The following is a 15641-nucleotide window of genomic DNA, read 5'->3' on the forward strand; positions in this document are numbered from 1 at the left end:
GGTTTGTCTTCTTTGTGACTCTCTTTCTGTTTTGCAAATAAGTTCACTAGCGTCCCTTTTTCCCTTAAGATTCCACATACCAGTATGTCACGTGACATTTGTCTTTGGCGGGCTCACTTCCTTTGCTATGATCATTTCTAGGTCCATCCACATTGCTGCAAATGGCATTATTTCATTCTTTTCATGGCGAAGTAGCATTCCTCTGTCTGTGTGCGTGTGTGTCTGTGTGTGTGCATCACATCTTCTCTGCCCATTCATCTGTCGATGGACACCTTAAGTTGCTTTCCTATCTTGGTTACTGTAAACAGTGCTGCCATGGAGAAAGGGGTGCAAGGACCTTTCTGAATCACAGCTTTCTCTGAATATATGCCCAGGATCGAGGTGATCTCTACGGGTCTGGTCACACTGGCGAGGGCAGCAAGCTGAACAAATGGGGTGCAGGGAACAGAGATGGCAGAGACCTAATGAAAGCAAAGCCTTCCCGAGGAGGACCGGGAGGAGGCTGGGCACGTGGCCCCTGAGGCCCAAGTACACCTACAGACCTTCCGCTAAGAAGCAGTGCTTCCAGCTAGACGTGACGAGCTGTGTCAACGAAAACAAAGGTCTGCTTAGACGCTGTGGGTGTGACTGGGCCCCTAATATGCCTGGCATGTTCTGGTCAACCCACAGTACACTGACTGTCCCCCCCGCCCCCGGCTGGCCTACGCCTCCCCCTCAACCCTGGACAAGAGGGAAGGGCACAGACACCCAGCAGTCAAGACCCTGGTCCAGGAAGGGTCTTCTGCAGACCCCAGACCACTGGCAACACACCTGTTAGCCAGCACAAAATTGTTCCCTAGACCCCCACCTCTTGCTCCTTGGAAGAAGCACGTTAAAAAGCAGCACATTTAATGCCAGCAGGACAGCTAACGTCCTAGACAGCACATTAAAAGGCAGAGACGTTACGTTCCCAACAAAGGCCCGTCTAGTCAAGGCTATGGTTTTTCCAGTGGTCACGTATGGATGTGAGAGTTGGACTGTGAAGAAGGCTGAGCGCCGAAGAATTGATGCTTTTGAACTGTGGTGCTGGAGAAGACTCTTGAGACTTCTTGGACTGTAAGGAGATCCAACCAGTCCATCCTAAAGGAAATCAGTCTGATTATTCACTGGAAGGACAGATGCTGAAGGTGAAACTCCAATACTTTGGCCACCTGATGTGAAGAGCTGACTCATTTGAAAAGACCCTGATGCTGGGAAAGATTGAAGGTGGAAGGAGAAGGGGACGACAGAGGATGAGATGGTTGGATGGCATCACCAACTCGATGGACATGAGTTTGAGCCAGCTCCAGGAGTTGGTGATGGACAGGGAGGCAGGGTGTGCTGCAGTCCATGGGATCGTAAATAATCGGACACAACTGAGCGGCTGGACTGAGCCCCCTCTCACTCCTCAGACTTCAGCTGAGCCCAGCCTCCCGGCAAACAGTCATTCCCAACCACACAGCCTCTCATCCCCAAGCCCACGCGCTCCCATCCCCCTCCCCAGCAGCCAGTCACCCCCGAGGGCTGAGCTCTCAGGGAAGACAGCCTAGAACAGATGGAGCTTCTCTAGGACCGTGAAGGAGGCCGGGGACCCCGGGGAGCCTTGGGCTGTGTGTGGGTTTGGTGGGGGGTGGTGCTCCACGGTGGATGGTTCACGCCGAGGCAGAGGGGAGAAACGGAAGGCCCACCTCAGGACCAGCGAGGTGGTGTTGCGTGTCTGCTCAGAGAGGAGGAAGCCAGTTTAGAAACACTGGCTTTCACGACGGCCAACCACTGAAGTCTGTGGGGGGCCCTGGGGAGGCTGGGTTTCGGTGACAACGGAGACGTGGGGGACTCAGGCCAGGAGAATGATTGCAGCTGCTGGTGGGAACCTACTGCCCACGGGCCAGTCCAGTGGGTTTCAAGGCGGCCCCCGCGGCAGCAACGGCAACCAGCAGCGTCACCCGGGAACTTGAGAGAGGTGCAAACTCCTGGGCCTCTCCCCAGACGTCCAGATGACAAACACCACGGACAGGGGCTCGGCAGTCTGAACCCACAAGCCCACCCGGCGATCCTGTCGTTCCAGCTAAAGCTGGAGAACAACTGTTCCTGGGAACATGTTCCCAGACTACACTGTATCTCCTGCTCAGCGTGCTGGGGAAAGAGCCCAGGCTTCAGGGAGCTGGAGGTGACCTGCAGGAGTTACACACATCTCCCAGGGCTGAAGGGAAACGGAACCTCAGGACAGGTGACCCTCCTGATGGTGAGCTGCTGGGATATCCAGGCTGGGACACCCAGGCTGGGACTGACCGCCTGGCACTTCACCAGTGCCTCCCACTCACCCTCCAGCACGGCTGCCCACGGCTTCACCCACAGTCTCAAAAAGCACCAAGGCCTGGCTGCCTCTCCCAAGATGGACTTCAGCGGCCCGGGGTGCAGCCTGGCATGGGAACCTTTTAACCAAAGTTGGAATCACTGCGCTCCACTGGTAGCACTTTTGTTTAAGGAGCATGGCCTGTCCTTCCAAATATATGGCAAGCTACTTGAGGGAAATAAAATCTGAACTAGTCAGAATACATAGTTACATATGCAAATATGTACTAAAGTTTATTTCATACTTTAAAAGTCACACCAGTATCATTTCTCTCGTCCTTCTCCACTCAAATCAAAGACACCTGCAGCCCACTTGGTCTTGGGAGGTTCTCAGCGTGGTCCCCAGATGGGTCGTATCAGCCTCACCTGGGGACGTGTGACAGTAGTACTCCCAGGCTCAGCCCCAGACTAATGAATCAGAAATTCTGGGGCCCAGGAGTCTCGGTTTCAAAGGGCTTTTCAGGTGACTCTGACTCACTACCAAGTTAGAGAACCATGCCTTTAGTACAATGATTCATTCTTAAGGCCCAGAGTCTTTCTCTGGAGGTTAACATCATTTTTTATGACGTTTTAGAATTTTCTTAGCACCTCCCCCACCAACCCATGAAATCCGACAGGCTAGCAGCACCAAGATTTATAACAAGTCACTCAGCACCCAGGCTCTTGGCCCCAAAACACTTTAACCTGCTAGTTTTTAGACCTTAAAGTAAACTGTGATCCATCTTTTTGGGTGACTCTATCCCAGTTGGGAAGAGAGATTAAAAGAACTTAAAGAGTCAATGATTAGCAGCTGCCTCTGCAGTCGTGCTTAGGGATAAGATTACTCAGACTGGAAGTGAAGTAAAAATTGGACCCTTAAATGATTCATTGCACAATACACATGTTTTGAATAATGAATGTGACCCTGTGTTATTCTCATGACCACCCAAAATTTATCCACAGGGCTTAAGGCTAAAATGCTGGCAGTCAAAACCCAAGTATGAGCCTGGTCAGCACAATGTCTGAGCAAAAAGCCCCAAAGGTCAGCTCTTCAAGACCTCTGAGACAGGAAAACCACAAAGACGGGAATTTTAAAAATGTGGCAATGTGAGCTGATCCTAGAAATTGTAATGTGTGTCATGGGAATGTTTTACAAGCAAGAATTTAAGCGGAGAAACAGAAGACGCGCTTGAGGCAGACGCACAGCGGAGCGTGAGGCTCTTCTCCGTGGTTTCATGGTGAAGCCCTTCAGTGCAGCTGAAACCCACCACAGCGCGCAGGCAATTCAGGCATCAAAAGCAGACCAAAGTGAAGGCTCTGCTGCTCAGGAAAATGATGGAATTTGCTACAAACATCCAGCTGCTTGGTGGCCTACGGCAAGTCACGTGTTATAACCTCCCCAAACACTCACACAGGTACTGAACACACAGCGCCTGTAATTATCACATGTAGAGAAGTGAGTCCGCTCTCCATCAAACAGGTGCGGTGCGTGCGTTCAGCCTCGTCCAGCTCTGCGACCCCACGGGCTGTACCTGCCAGGCTCCGCGGTCCGTGGGATTTTCCAGGCAAGAACACTGGAGTGGGCTGCCACTTCCTGCTCCAGGGGGTCTTCCCGATGCAGGGATCGAACCCGCATCTCCTGCATCTCCTGCTTTGGCAGGTGGATTCTTTACCACAGAGCTGGGAAAGCCCCACCACCCCTCATGTATTGTTTGAAAGGTAAAATGGTGCAGCTACTCTGGAGAGCAGTGGCGCAGTTTCTCATAAAGGTAAACAATACATTTGCCACCCAACCCGGAAATCCCACCCCTCGTATTTACACAACAGAAATGAAAACTCAGGTCCACACAAGACTCGTCCACAAACATTCATAGCAGCTTATTTGAGAATAGCCCCAAACTGGAAACAGCCCAAGTGTTCAACAGGAAATGATTAAAAACACTGCGGCTCATCCAAACAACGGCAGGCCGCGCAGAAGCGCAGCGGAATGCCGCGCAGAAGCGCAGCGGCATGAGCTCTCGATACACACAACGGCATGGATGAATCCCCGAAGCACTACGCCGAGCTAAAGTCAGACACAACGGCATACACGCTGTATGATGACGCTGCTATACCATTCTAGAAGGAGCGGTGAATCTACAGCGACCGGAGGCCAATCCGCGGCGGTCTGGGGCAGGGAATCCTCGGGGCGATGGAAGCGTTCTAGATCCTGGGTGTGGTGGTAATCACAAGGGCGTGTCAGTTACCAAATCTCATCAAGCCATACACCTCACATGGGTGCATTTTACGGTATGTAAGTTAGACCCCAGGAAAGTTCTTTTTTAGGCTGAGACATCACTCAGGAGGTCTGAGAGCTCCCTTCCACGTGCAGTAGAAAGGTCCTGTGTGAATAGAGTTCAAACACTGGATTCTGGTCCCACTTAGTAGTACTATCTGTCAAGGCAATCTCCTCGTCTGAAGAGAGAGAGAAAGCGAGAGGGAGAGAGCCTTCCCTCCGGCTCTCAGGCTCCTAGCGAGCATTATCTGAAAACGCTTTAGTTGCGGTGCACGGGCCCAGGTGTGATAAGGAGGATCTGAGTTCCCGATCAGAGTTAGAACCTGCACCCCCTGCGTTGGGAGCATGGAGTCTTATCCACTGGACCACCAGGGAACAAAGATCCAGCCCATGAAAAATAAATAATAAACAAACTTTTTTAAAAAGGAAATGCTTTGTTGACATATATACACCGTTATGTGTAAGATAGACCGCTAGTGGGAAGGTGCTGTGCAGCACACGGAGCTCAGCTCGGTGCTCTGTGATGGCCTGGGGGGTGGGAGGGGGGTTGGGAGGGAGGCTCAGGAGGGAGGGAGATAGGTGTGAATACGGCTGATTCACGCTGCTGTACACACGAAACATGACAGTGTAAAGCAACTCTATTTGAATTTTTTTTTAAGTCAATGCTTTAAAGCAGAATCAGAGCACTGATTGTGCAGCCCCCGTGCCAGCCATCCAGGTGCCCAGCTAAGCCACCTCCACCTCTACCAACACCCCCTCACTGGCCAGTCACTGGGCCCAACCGCGGACTTCTCTCAACCCACCCACCCTCTAGTCCCGACAGCCACCTTCACTCCCCGCTCATGACTGCAACAGCTTCAGGATGTTCTCCTCTCCCCCAGTTTTACCCCTTCCATCCCTTCTCTTTCTAAACCCAGAGCCAGCTTTCCAGAACACAAATCTGATTATGTCACCTACCCTAGCCCCATCTCAAGAGCCTTTAGAGCTCTTGAGAGAGACTAGACTCTTTGGTCCAGGACTTAAGACCTTCAGTCATTTGGCCCTCAAAGGATACATGCCAATCAACTTGAACCGCCCACAGCTTCTCGAGTTCGCAGTGTTGCCTGTATGTTCTGGCCCCTCCTACAGGTTGTCCCCTTTGCCTGAAAAGATCACCGGTTCCCAGCCTCATTCCCCACCCTGTTGTTCAGTCGCTCAGTTGTGTCCGACTCTTCGTGACCCCATGGACTGCAGCACGCCATGCTTCCCTGTCCTTCACCAACTCCTGGAGCTTGCTCAAACCCATGTCCATCGAGTCGGTGATGCCATCCAACCATCTCATCCTCTGTCATCCCCTTCTCCTCCCGCCTTCAATCTTTCCCAGCATCAGGGTCTTTTCCAATAAATTCTTCACCTCAGGTGACCAAAGTATTAGAGTTTCAGCTTCAGCATCAGTCCTTGCAGTGATTACTCAGGACGGATTTCCTTTAGGACGGGCTGGTTGGATCTCCTTGTAGGCTGAGGGACCCTCAGAGCTTCTCCAGCACCCAGCATTCTCCACCTGGCTGACTCCAAACCCAGCTGCAGGTCTCAAACCTCCCTTGACACACATCTTCCAACAAGGGAAACGTCCACCACATCCCCTCCATCACCAGCACTCTAGTCACTTGGTTCTTCATCTGTAAAACGCTGAAGCGATGCAGACCAGTAGGCTAGACCAGTGGTATGGACTGAATGGCGTCCCTTTGAAACCCAAATGCTGAAGCTCCAGCTCCCAGGGTGAGAGTACTGAGGGTAAGGAGGTAACTTAGGTGACATGTTTTGGGGCTTCCCAGGTGGCTCAGCAGTGAAGAATCCACCTGTTAACGCAGGGGTCACGGGAGACATGGGTTCAATGCCTGGGTCAGGAAGTTCCCCTGGAGGAAAAAAAAAAAGGCAACCCACTCGAGTATTCTTGCCTGGAAAACTCCATGGACAGCGGAGCCTGCTGAGCTACACTCCTTGAGGTTGCAAAGAATCAGACACAACGGAGCAGGCTGCGACACAAGTAAGGAAACGAGGTCATAAGGGTGGGACTCTACTCCCATAAGACCAACGTCCTTGGAAGAAGAGCCAGGAAGGGGGCGCGCTGTCTCACTCAGGGGTGAAGACACAGCAGGAAGGTGGCCGTCCGCGGGCTAGGAAGAGAGCTCCCACCAGAACCCGGCCCTGCGGGCCCCTCAGTCGTGAACCTTCAGCCTCCAGATCCTTGATTAAAAATAAATATCATCTAGAGCACTTTGCCTCAGCTCCGGACACAACAGCGGGGTCCAGTCCACCGTCGGTAAATATGTGTGACGTTGATTAACCGTCATCCTACGGCCCCTAGTGAAGCCGGGAGCAAGCGTGCATAACACAAACAGGACGTTAACCGGATTAGGGGTGCAGAGTCAGAGCTGGAACCGACTCTTCCTCCCTCGAAAACCAACCGGGAGAGCCCCGCCCCACAGGACCGTCCGCTCTGGTGGGTGAGTCCTCTGCCTGCGATGCCCAGCACGGCAGCCACGAGCCACATGCGTCTGCTGAGCGCGTGACGTGTGCCCGGGGTGGCAGAGCCACAGATTTCTACTTTGATTCACGGTTTTTCGTGTATTTCGTTCATTTGTATGCATATATTTATTTCATTCATTTACTGTCATTCAGTGTTAATTGTTATACTAAACTGCCTCGTGGCTGGTGGCTCCTGTCCTGGACAGTGCAGGGCCAGTCAGGCAAGGGTCATGCCCGAGGCATTACTGTCGCCCTACGGGTCGCAGACTGTGCCAGCTGCTCCTGTTACAAACACCACGGATTCTCCCAGGTAGCTTTCGAGTGGTGTCAGTGGCGTGGCACCGAGAAGCTGGCAAGCCGCGCGCATAAAAGGGCTAACGAGGTACCGTTCTGCAGGAATTGTGATGCTTTATGGGCCTCCACCTGCGAGGAAACCCGTCGCAGGGCAGGTTCACCCCTCGGTGACCAGAGTTAATTGAAACTTGAAGGCCCAATCAAATTACCCAGAACTGAGGTTTTTGGCAGCTTCCGCGCTTCATGGTGAGTTTCCTGCTGCTTTTCGCCTCCGTCAGCGCAGCAAGTGAGGTTGCAAGTTCCAAAATCATCCACAAAAGCAACGAGCTCTGAGCGAGGGGCAAAAAAAACAGGGCGGACTCTGATCTTGACTTTTTTTTAAAATGCATGTGGTCCCCTTCCTACGGCAGCAGGTGGAAGTGGACAGCACCCTATCCCCACCTTGGAGAATGTGAGAGTTGGACAAGCATCTTGTCTATGAAAAGAAAGGACATCGAGTGCTCCTCAAAAATCTCCTGTGGCAACCCCACACGGAAGAGGGGTATCTCAGCCCCTCTACACGGTAACACAAGCTTTACGGCAAGAACGTGCTGACTGCTGTTCACGCCTATTCACCTGGGACCTTGCAGCTTATACGGCACATGAGCTTGGATGCCCAAGAGACCCAGATTCAGCTTCTGCCCTAATCAGTTCCCAGAACCGCGTCTTTAGAAAACTTACTTAACCTCTCTGAATGACCATTTCCTCTTCTGCAAAAAAAAAGAAAAAAACAAGTGTACCCACACACCTCCCTAGGTTACATCGGCGATAAAACCACCAAAGCAGCCCACAAAGACAAGTGTTCCCAGCAACTTAATTCGTAAAAGCCCCAAACTAAGAATGACCCAAATGTCCATCAACAGGTGAAGAGAAAGATACACCGTGGTAAGTCCACACGCTGGAGGAAGAACAGGTGAGCCACCGCCACACCGGACAACATAGATGATCTCAAAATACGGGGAGTGAAAGAACTTCGTTTATAGAAAATTCTAGAAAAATGAAATCAGTGACAGAAAGCGTATCGTCAGGGGACAGAGGGCTGGACTCAGGAGGAGGAGGATGCTTGGGGGGCAGTGAAGATGCCCCAGCGTCTTGCTGAGGTGGCGGTTTCCTGGGTCTGGGCATTTTAAGGATATGCAGCTTGCTGTGCTGAAGTTACATGTCGGCAAAGTTTGAAAAGGGTTTAAAACACGAGATCAGGGGTGAATGGCCCCATCGTAGGAGCTGGTACATAGAAGGCTCCATTACAGAGCAGTAACAGACGACCCCAGGAGACCTTCTGGAAAAGGACCTGGACAGGCTGCTGGGAAACCCCGCAGGCTTCCCGGAGCCCCAGCTGTCCAGAACGACTGTCTGTTCCCGGCCAGAAGGCGTGAACCAGACGGATGAACAGAAAGGTGGGCAAGGCTTAGTCTCTGCCCTGAAGGAAAGACGAGAATTTAACGTAGGATCGTAAAGACGGTGGGGACGAGCGACAGCCATGCGGAAAAGTGTGATTCTGACAGGACGGCTGTCCAGAAGGAAGGGTTTCAGGGTGGGATGCTGGCAACAGGGGGCGGGGCAGGCCTTGTGCAGGGGGCGGTCTGATGGCACCAGAACATGGAGGCTGGAGGGGGGAGTCCTGGTGGGGACAACGGGCAAAGCTAAGGGCCCCAGCACGCGGTCCTCCAGAGACGAGGGAGGGGGTCCGCACGGCCTGAGCAGCAGCGGGAGCCCCCTTGTCATCACCCAGGGAACCGGCCAAAGGGCTCAGCGTGGCGGGACTTGAGCTGCACCGCAGGTCCCACCCAGGGGGCAAGGTGCCAATTACTAACGGTCCCGACACCCACATCTCTCATCTCAGTATTCCTGAGGAAATAATAAGAAATGCACGCAGAGATTTACGTACAATGCTGCTGATCACAACATTATTTATAATAGCCCAAAGCCCAAAATAACTTATATGTCCAAAAAGGGGGACCCAAAATAAATTACGGTACCCTGAGTGATTCAAGCTCTTAGGGTCACTGAACCATATTTTAGGAACACATGGGACCACAGGGGGTGCCACACTGTACAACATTAAGCTGCGTAAAAGCAGGACAAAAATATACACTGAGAATTCATTCAACGTGATCACTATGTGCCGGGCACTGTGTTAAAGGCTGACGATACAGAAGCAGAGGGGAGACAGAGACAGCCCTGCTCCTTTTAGAAGGGATCCCGCTTTCCAATGAAGGAAGGCAGAGGACAGACAAGGAAACAGATTACAACGATTGAAACATAGAGCACGCTGATGGCAGGATTCCCCAGGAGGATAAGCAAGAGGGGAAGGGGGTGGGGAGGCGGGGGAGGCAGACATTTCAAACAGGGGGTCAGGGAGGTTTCACAGAGAAGGGGGTTGAGGGTTTGAGCCCAAGGTGTATCTGGGAGGACTTCCGGGCAGAGGCAACAGGCAGTGCAAAGGCCCTGAGGAGGCCTGGGGGGTTGCTGAGAAACCGAGGCCAAAGCGGCAGAACACGCAGGACAGACGGCAGGAGGATGAGGCGGAGGGAAGCTGGTGCCCCGGGGTCAGGAGTCAGGGCAGGGGCGAGATCCGAGGGTGGCGGGAGAGGGGAGAAGCAGGGAGACCAGCGAGGGTCGTTCCAGGGTTTTCCTAACTTTTCCAATGGACACATGTCCACTTTATAATCAGACAACAAAACGTGATCCAACCGCAGAGAGCCGTGTAGGTGCCGTGCCTGGAGCACAGGGCGGCCCAGAAACAGGCCAGGAGGTCAGGAAGGTAGCTCAGGCGATGAGCCACGAATGAGTGGCTGCAGGGGCCGGGGGTGGGGAGGCACCTGCTATGTTCCTGGAAGTGATCACCAAGGAAAGCAAAACGCCACTCCTCTTGGTGATGAAAGGAACAGAACCCGCGATGCACAACACTACAAAAAAGAGAAAAAGAACCCCCTCATCTCCGCACCTAACAATCCGTGTTTACCATCTTGCTATGTTTCCTTTTGGTCTTTTCTCCTGTACACACTCTGGCTTTCCCCTAACCCCTCTACCAGGCTCAGCACGTCGAAAGCACTCAAGTCCTCACTGAGCAAATACTGGCTGAGGCAACGCTCCGAATGCTTTTGGGGTCAGCTTTGTTCACATTGCGTCAGCGACATCGCACGCATTTTCGGAAGACGCTTTAAGAGGCTTGGAAACTGTGGGTGAGGAGGGGAAGGCACGGTTCTCAATGAGTGGGGTGTCGGGTCTGGCCGCTGAGGACAAAGGGGGTTGTTCATCAGGGGAACAGCCAGGGGTCGGCTTTGGGGGGCTTTGAGGGGTGCCCAGGCTGCCCCCGCAGAGACGCCCAGCCACCCACCCCGCCCGGGGCTCAGGGAGCGGCGTCAGCCCCGCGTGGAGGTGGTCAGGCAGTGGCGGGGAGGAGGGGAGTGGGCAGGGAGGCCAGCTGCCAACCTGGAGCCGCACGCATGCCCCCTGCTGCCCCCCACGGCTGCCCTGCCAGCGCCCGCTGCACAGATGCCAGTCCACAGCAGAGCCAGGAATTGAACCCACCCCTCGGAGGGCTCTAGCCACAAATTCTCCTCTCTTATCAGAAGCTTAACACGTTCACAGGGAGGAGAAAGTCAGTCTTCAGAAGTCCATGTCAGCAAGTGCCCGGTTTGGGTTCCCCACTTCAAGGGACCCCCCCACACAAGGAAGAACGCCCTAGTCCCTCTTCCAAAAGCCTGGTTTACGTTCTTCCACCTTGCAGGCACAGCTTGGAGTTCCTCCGTGGGGACGAGAGACACCAGGATGGGCCATGTGACTTCCCCGCAGCATCGCCCGTGTCCCCGCAGCCAGCCGGTGCTCGGCAAATGCTCCGGATGAAAACGCTGAGCCTCACTCATCAGCCGCCCCAGGGCCTCTGGGACAGAGCCTCTGGGATGCGGGGGTGAGGCAGGGCCAAGCACGATGGACAAGGTCGGGGGGAGGTGGGAGGACAGACAGACGGTCACGAGGAGACACGGCCGCGGCCTCCTTCACCCAGCCTGCCGTGAAACACTCTGCCAGCGGGCAGGCCCATGGGCCGCATTCAACCCTGCCCCGGGTGCCAGTTGGCCCACACCTGGTTTTAATTCGCTACCATTTAAACCAGTTGCTAGTTTGCAGAAAGTGAGAGCTCTCACCTAGACACCTGTCTCCCTGAGAGCAGTCCTTTTTTGACAAACCCCCGTCAGTCGCCCCCCCCACCGCCCTGGCCCCCAGCCCCCCACCCCCAGCCTGTCCCCCAGGCCCCTTGCCCACCCCCAGCCTGTCCCCAGCCCCCCAGCCTGCCCTCCCGCTCATCCCCCCCAGGCTCCCCAGCCTGTTCCCAGGCCCCCCCAGGCCCCCCAGCCCACACTGGGCAGAGCGCCCGGGCTCACCGGCACTCAGCGTGGTGAACTCCAGGAAGCGGTACTCATAGGACACATCTATCTTGGTCTCCACCTGGGGCCTCTTCAACGTCGAGTAGATATTTCCAGGCCGTCGGTCGTCACGTTTCTCCAACTTGTTCAACCTGCACCCCATGTCAGCAGCTGCCGGCAGAAAGGGAGAAAGAGAGTGATCTCTGTTCTGAGACGCTGTCCTACGCCATCGTGTGCAAGACCATCACGTCCCGGAAGCAGACATAAAGGACCCCAGGCTGGCTGAAATCCAGAGCAGGATCTAACCCAGGACCTGCACCCCGGAGGCTCCCTGCTCAGGCTGCCTTCTCTTGCTGCTAAGACACCCTTGCCAGCCAACCTGGGGTTCTGAACTGATGCCCCAAACATGCCTGTTTTATATCATTTCTCTCCCCGATCTGAGGAAAACAGCACCTCAGAGTGCCTCAGCCCCACTATACTCTGCACACATAATCTTAGAAAAGGAGGTCTAAAAAGCAATGTCCTGCATGACGGCGTCGCCCATCCGAGAAAAAAGACAAGGCAGCCTGTCTCTCCGCAGCGGTCTCTAAAAGGGGATCCTAAGTTGTTGTTGCAGTTTCCAAAGTCCTTTCCACCCTCAACAGAAACTATTTAGACAGATTTCACATTCAGAAAACGTCTCTCAAAGTAGACGGCGGTGTTTCTACAGGCCTTGTTTAAAAGTCATTTATTCTCTCTGAGACCAAACCACAAGAACCCAGGGGTTCTTCCAGACTCTGAGAGTCATTTCAGACCAAAGTGAAGACTGGGAGAACATGAGCAGCGGGGCAGGAGAAACTGGAAGCAGAAATCCACGTGTGTCGGAGCGAAGAGCTGGGGCCACGGTTTGGAAGGAACAGGAAGAAGTGTCGAAACAGAGAGCACTCGAGGGTGGCCCGGGCATCCGGTCTTCCAGGGGCTGAGAAACAGGGCCTGGTCTCTGTTGCTTTAGGCAGAATGGAGTTCGCGAAACGGCTCTACGTCCACTCCCCAGACGTCAGCGGGGGCTTCAGTTACCCATCGTGACCAAGCCTGGCTAATCCATCCCTCCTCCCTGGAGCACCACGGCTGTCCTCAGGGCGTATTTCACAAAAACATGAGCTGGGCAAGACTCTCACAAACAGAAACGCGGCGGCCACTTCCTCTCAGAGATAAGAGTCTCCTCGGGCTCAGGCCATACGCGAGGTACCCCGCTTCCTACGGCAACTTGGCCAGCTCCGGAAAAACAAGACGAACCTCACAAAAGCAACTTAGCTGGGGAGGGACGATGTGGCTGACGGAGCAACCAGCAGGCGCTACTTGTCAGTAATTAAGAAAAGTCTGGGAGGATGGATGAGAACAGGAAGGCTTACTTATGCCTTAATAAGGGAACATTAGTGTCCAAAGGGCCAGAGCAGACATGATTTATGTGCCATCTGCATGAACTGATTACTTGTAAAATACTCAGCAGTTCTGCTGATATAATAGCTGATATGCACTGAGGCTGCATATTTAACTGCTGGAAAGCAAGCCGACAGGCATCCGCTGGGCCAACGCAGAAGTGGACAGGGAGGCCCCTAAGTGCTGGGGAACAGGTAAGCTGGGGAGATAAGCGCTATCACCACCAGAACAGAACTGGAAATACCCGAAGGCTTACCAGTCACTCACTCACCTTCCTCCCTACAAAGGCCTGAATGTTTGGGGGCCTCCAAGAAAGTAAGAAAAAAAAGGGGGGGGCTTCCCAAGTGGTGCCAGTGGTAATAACTTGCTGCCAGTGGAAAAGACGTAGGAGACGTGGGTTCGATCCCTGGGTCGGGAAGAATCCATGGAGGAGGACGCAGCAGCCCACGCCAGTTTTCTTGCCTGGAGGATCCCATGGACGGAGGAGTCTGGTGAGCAAAGGTCCACAGCGTTGCAAAGAGTCAGACACGACTGAAGTGACTTAACACGCGGGCAAGAGGCAAAGAAACGGTTCCTCAAAAGTCTCCCCACTCTTGCCATCCTACTAGGTAAATTCTAGCGCTGGAAACTCCTTCCTTTGAGAACACTCAGCCTCAGCAGCCTCTGAAACCACCATCACCTTCTCCCTGGGAAGGACACCACACCAAGCTCCTGGTAGACCCTAACACTTCAGTACGATTTAATTTCTTTTCTCCAGGACAGGTTCCTGACAGCAGAGAAAAAAGGAGGAGGGGGTTCCTGGGATGAGTCAAGATAGACAAATCTGATACTGGAGGGAGGGGGTGCCAGAAACTATTAGAAAAAGTCCCATTTCACAAGCTGTGAATTTTCGGCTTTAATCACACCATCCAAACTTGAGCCCCCAAGTCCACCCCAAAGGGACCGTGCTTGATTCACAGGACGCGATGAGGCTCTGGGCAAACGCATCGTCCATGTGATGAGACACTGGACCAGCCAGGAGCAGCACAATAGCTTCAGTGAATCCTCGAGGTCTGCAATTCCAGGCATTCACGTCTCCGGGGGTACCGGCAGCGCCGGTTAGGTGACCGCTTCTAAAGCACTGTTCTCCCTGGGAAGGGAGACCCTGCCAAGCCACCGCCATCAAAAGTGCAGTCAGGCTAGGGTCCTCCCTGGCCGGCTCCCGGCATTGCTGCTTTCCTCCCAGCTCCTTCCCGTGTCCTCCCACTCACCCGACCCCTGTCAAAATAGGAAAGGCTTGGACAGCACCCCACAAATGGCTATTACAGCCCCTACTGTGCTCCAGCAAGTCATGAAACCTGGCTTACGGAAAGGCGGAGAGTGAAGGCGTGGCAGTGCCTCCCGTCATCACCCACGTTTGGCAGATTTCACTATTTCCCATGCGTGGTTCCCTCGCGCTGGAACCCCACAGGGAGCTGGGCCAAGGCTGGCTCTGGGCCTCGAAGGGCAGTGAGGCTGGAGGAAGAGGGAGGAGAAGGACAGACCCCGGCCGGATTCAGGCAGATGGGGTCCGCAGGGCTGCATGTGAGGGTCTCAGCCTGAGCGTGTCTCCCTCGGGGCTCAAGGTCTCCAGCAGGACAGAAAGTAAACAGGGTGACTGTTTTCACATCTGGCCCTTCCAACATTCCTGCATCGAGAGATGGGGCTTCCGTCACCTCCCCTGAATCTGGGCTCGCAACTGCTGGCCACTGCTGCCACCATTCAGGTGCTCAGTCGGGTCCGACTCTTTGTGATCCCACGGACTGCAGCACGCCAGGCTTCCCTGTCCTTCTCTACCTCCCGGAGCTTGCTCAGATTCATGTCCATTCAGTCTGTGATGCCATCCAACCATCTCATCCTCTGTCGTCCGCTTCTCCTCCTGCCTGCAATCTTTCCCAGCATCAGGGTCTTTTCCAATTAGTTGGTTCTTCACATCCGGTGGCCAAAGTACTGAAGCTTCAGCATCAGTCCTTTCAATGAATATTCAGGGTCGATCTCCTTTAGGATGGACTGGTTTGCTCTCCTTGCAGTCGGCTTGCCATTTATTGTTGCTGTTCAGTCGACAAGTCATGTCCGACTCTTTGGGACCCCATGGACTGCAGCACGCCAGGATTCCCTGTCCCTCATCATCTCCTGGAGTTTGCCCAAGTTCATGTCCATTGAGTCGGTGATGCCATCCAGCCATCTCATCCTGTCGTGCCCTTCTCCTCCTGCCCTCACTCTTTCCCAGCATCAGAGTCTTTTCCAGTGAGTCAGCTCTTCACATCAGGTGGCCAAAGTATTGGAGCTTCAGTCCTTCCAATGGACAATCAGAGCTGATTTCCTTTAGGGTGGACTGGTTGGATCTCCTTGCAGTCTGCTTGCCAGAGAAA

General features: G+C 53.9%; 1 protein-coding gene across 3 annotated transcripts in view; it reads right to left on the reverse strand.

Moving 5' to 3' along the window:
• Nucleotides 1-15641, reverse strand: part of RFTN1 (raftlin, lipid raft linker 1) — a 230868-nt gene that overhangs the window by 202497 nt on the left and 12730 nt on the right. For all 3 annotated transcript variants that reach the window (XM_042238759.1, XM_027961992.2, XM_042238749.2), the window contains exon 2: nt 11851-12003. In XM_042238759.1, coding sequence (XP_042094693.1) covers nt 11851-11995 — 145 coding nt within the window. In that variant the 5' untranslated portion in view covers nt 11996-12003. The remainder of the gene's footprint in view (nt 1-11850; nt 12004-15641) is intronic.

The sequence above is a fragment of the Ovis aries genome, chromosome 1 (assembly GCF_016772045.2).
Source record: "Ovis aries strain OAR_USU_Benz2616 breed Rambouillet chromosome 1, ARS-UI_Ramb_v3.0, whole genome shotgun sequence".
Classification (NCBI taxonomy): Eukaryota; Metazoa; Chordata; class Mammalia; order Artiodactyla; family Bovidae; genus Ovis; species Ovis aries.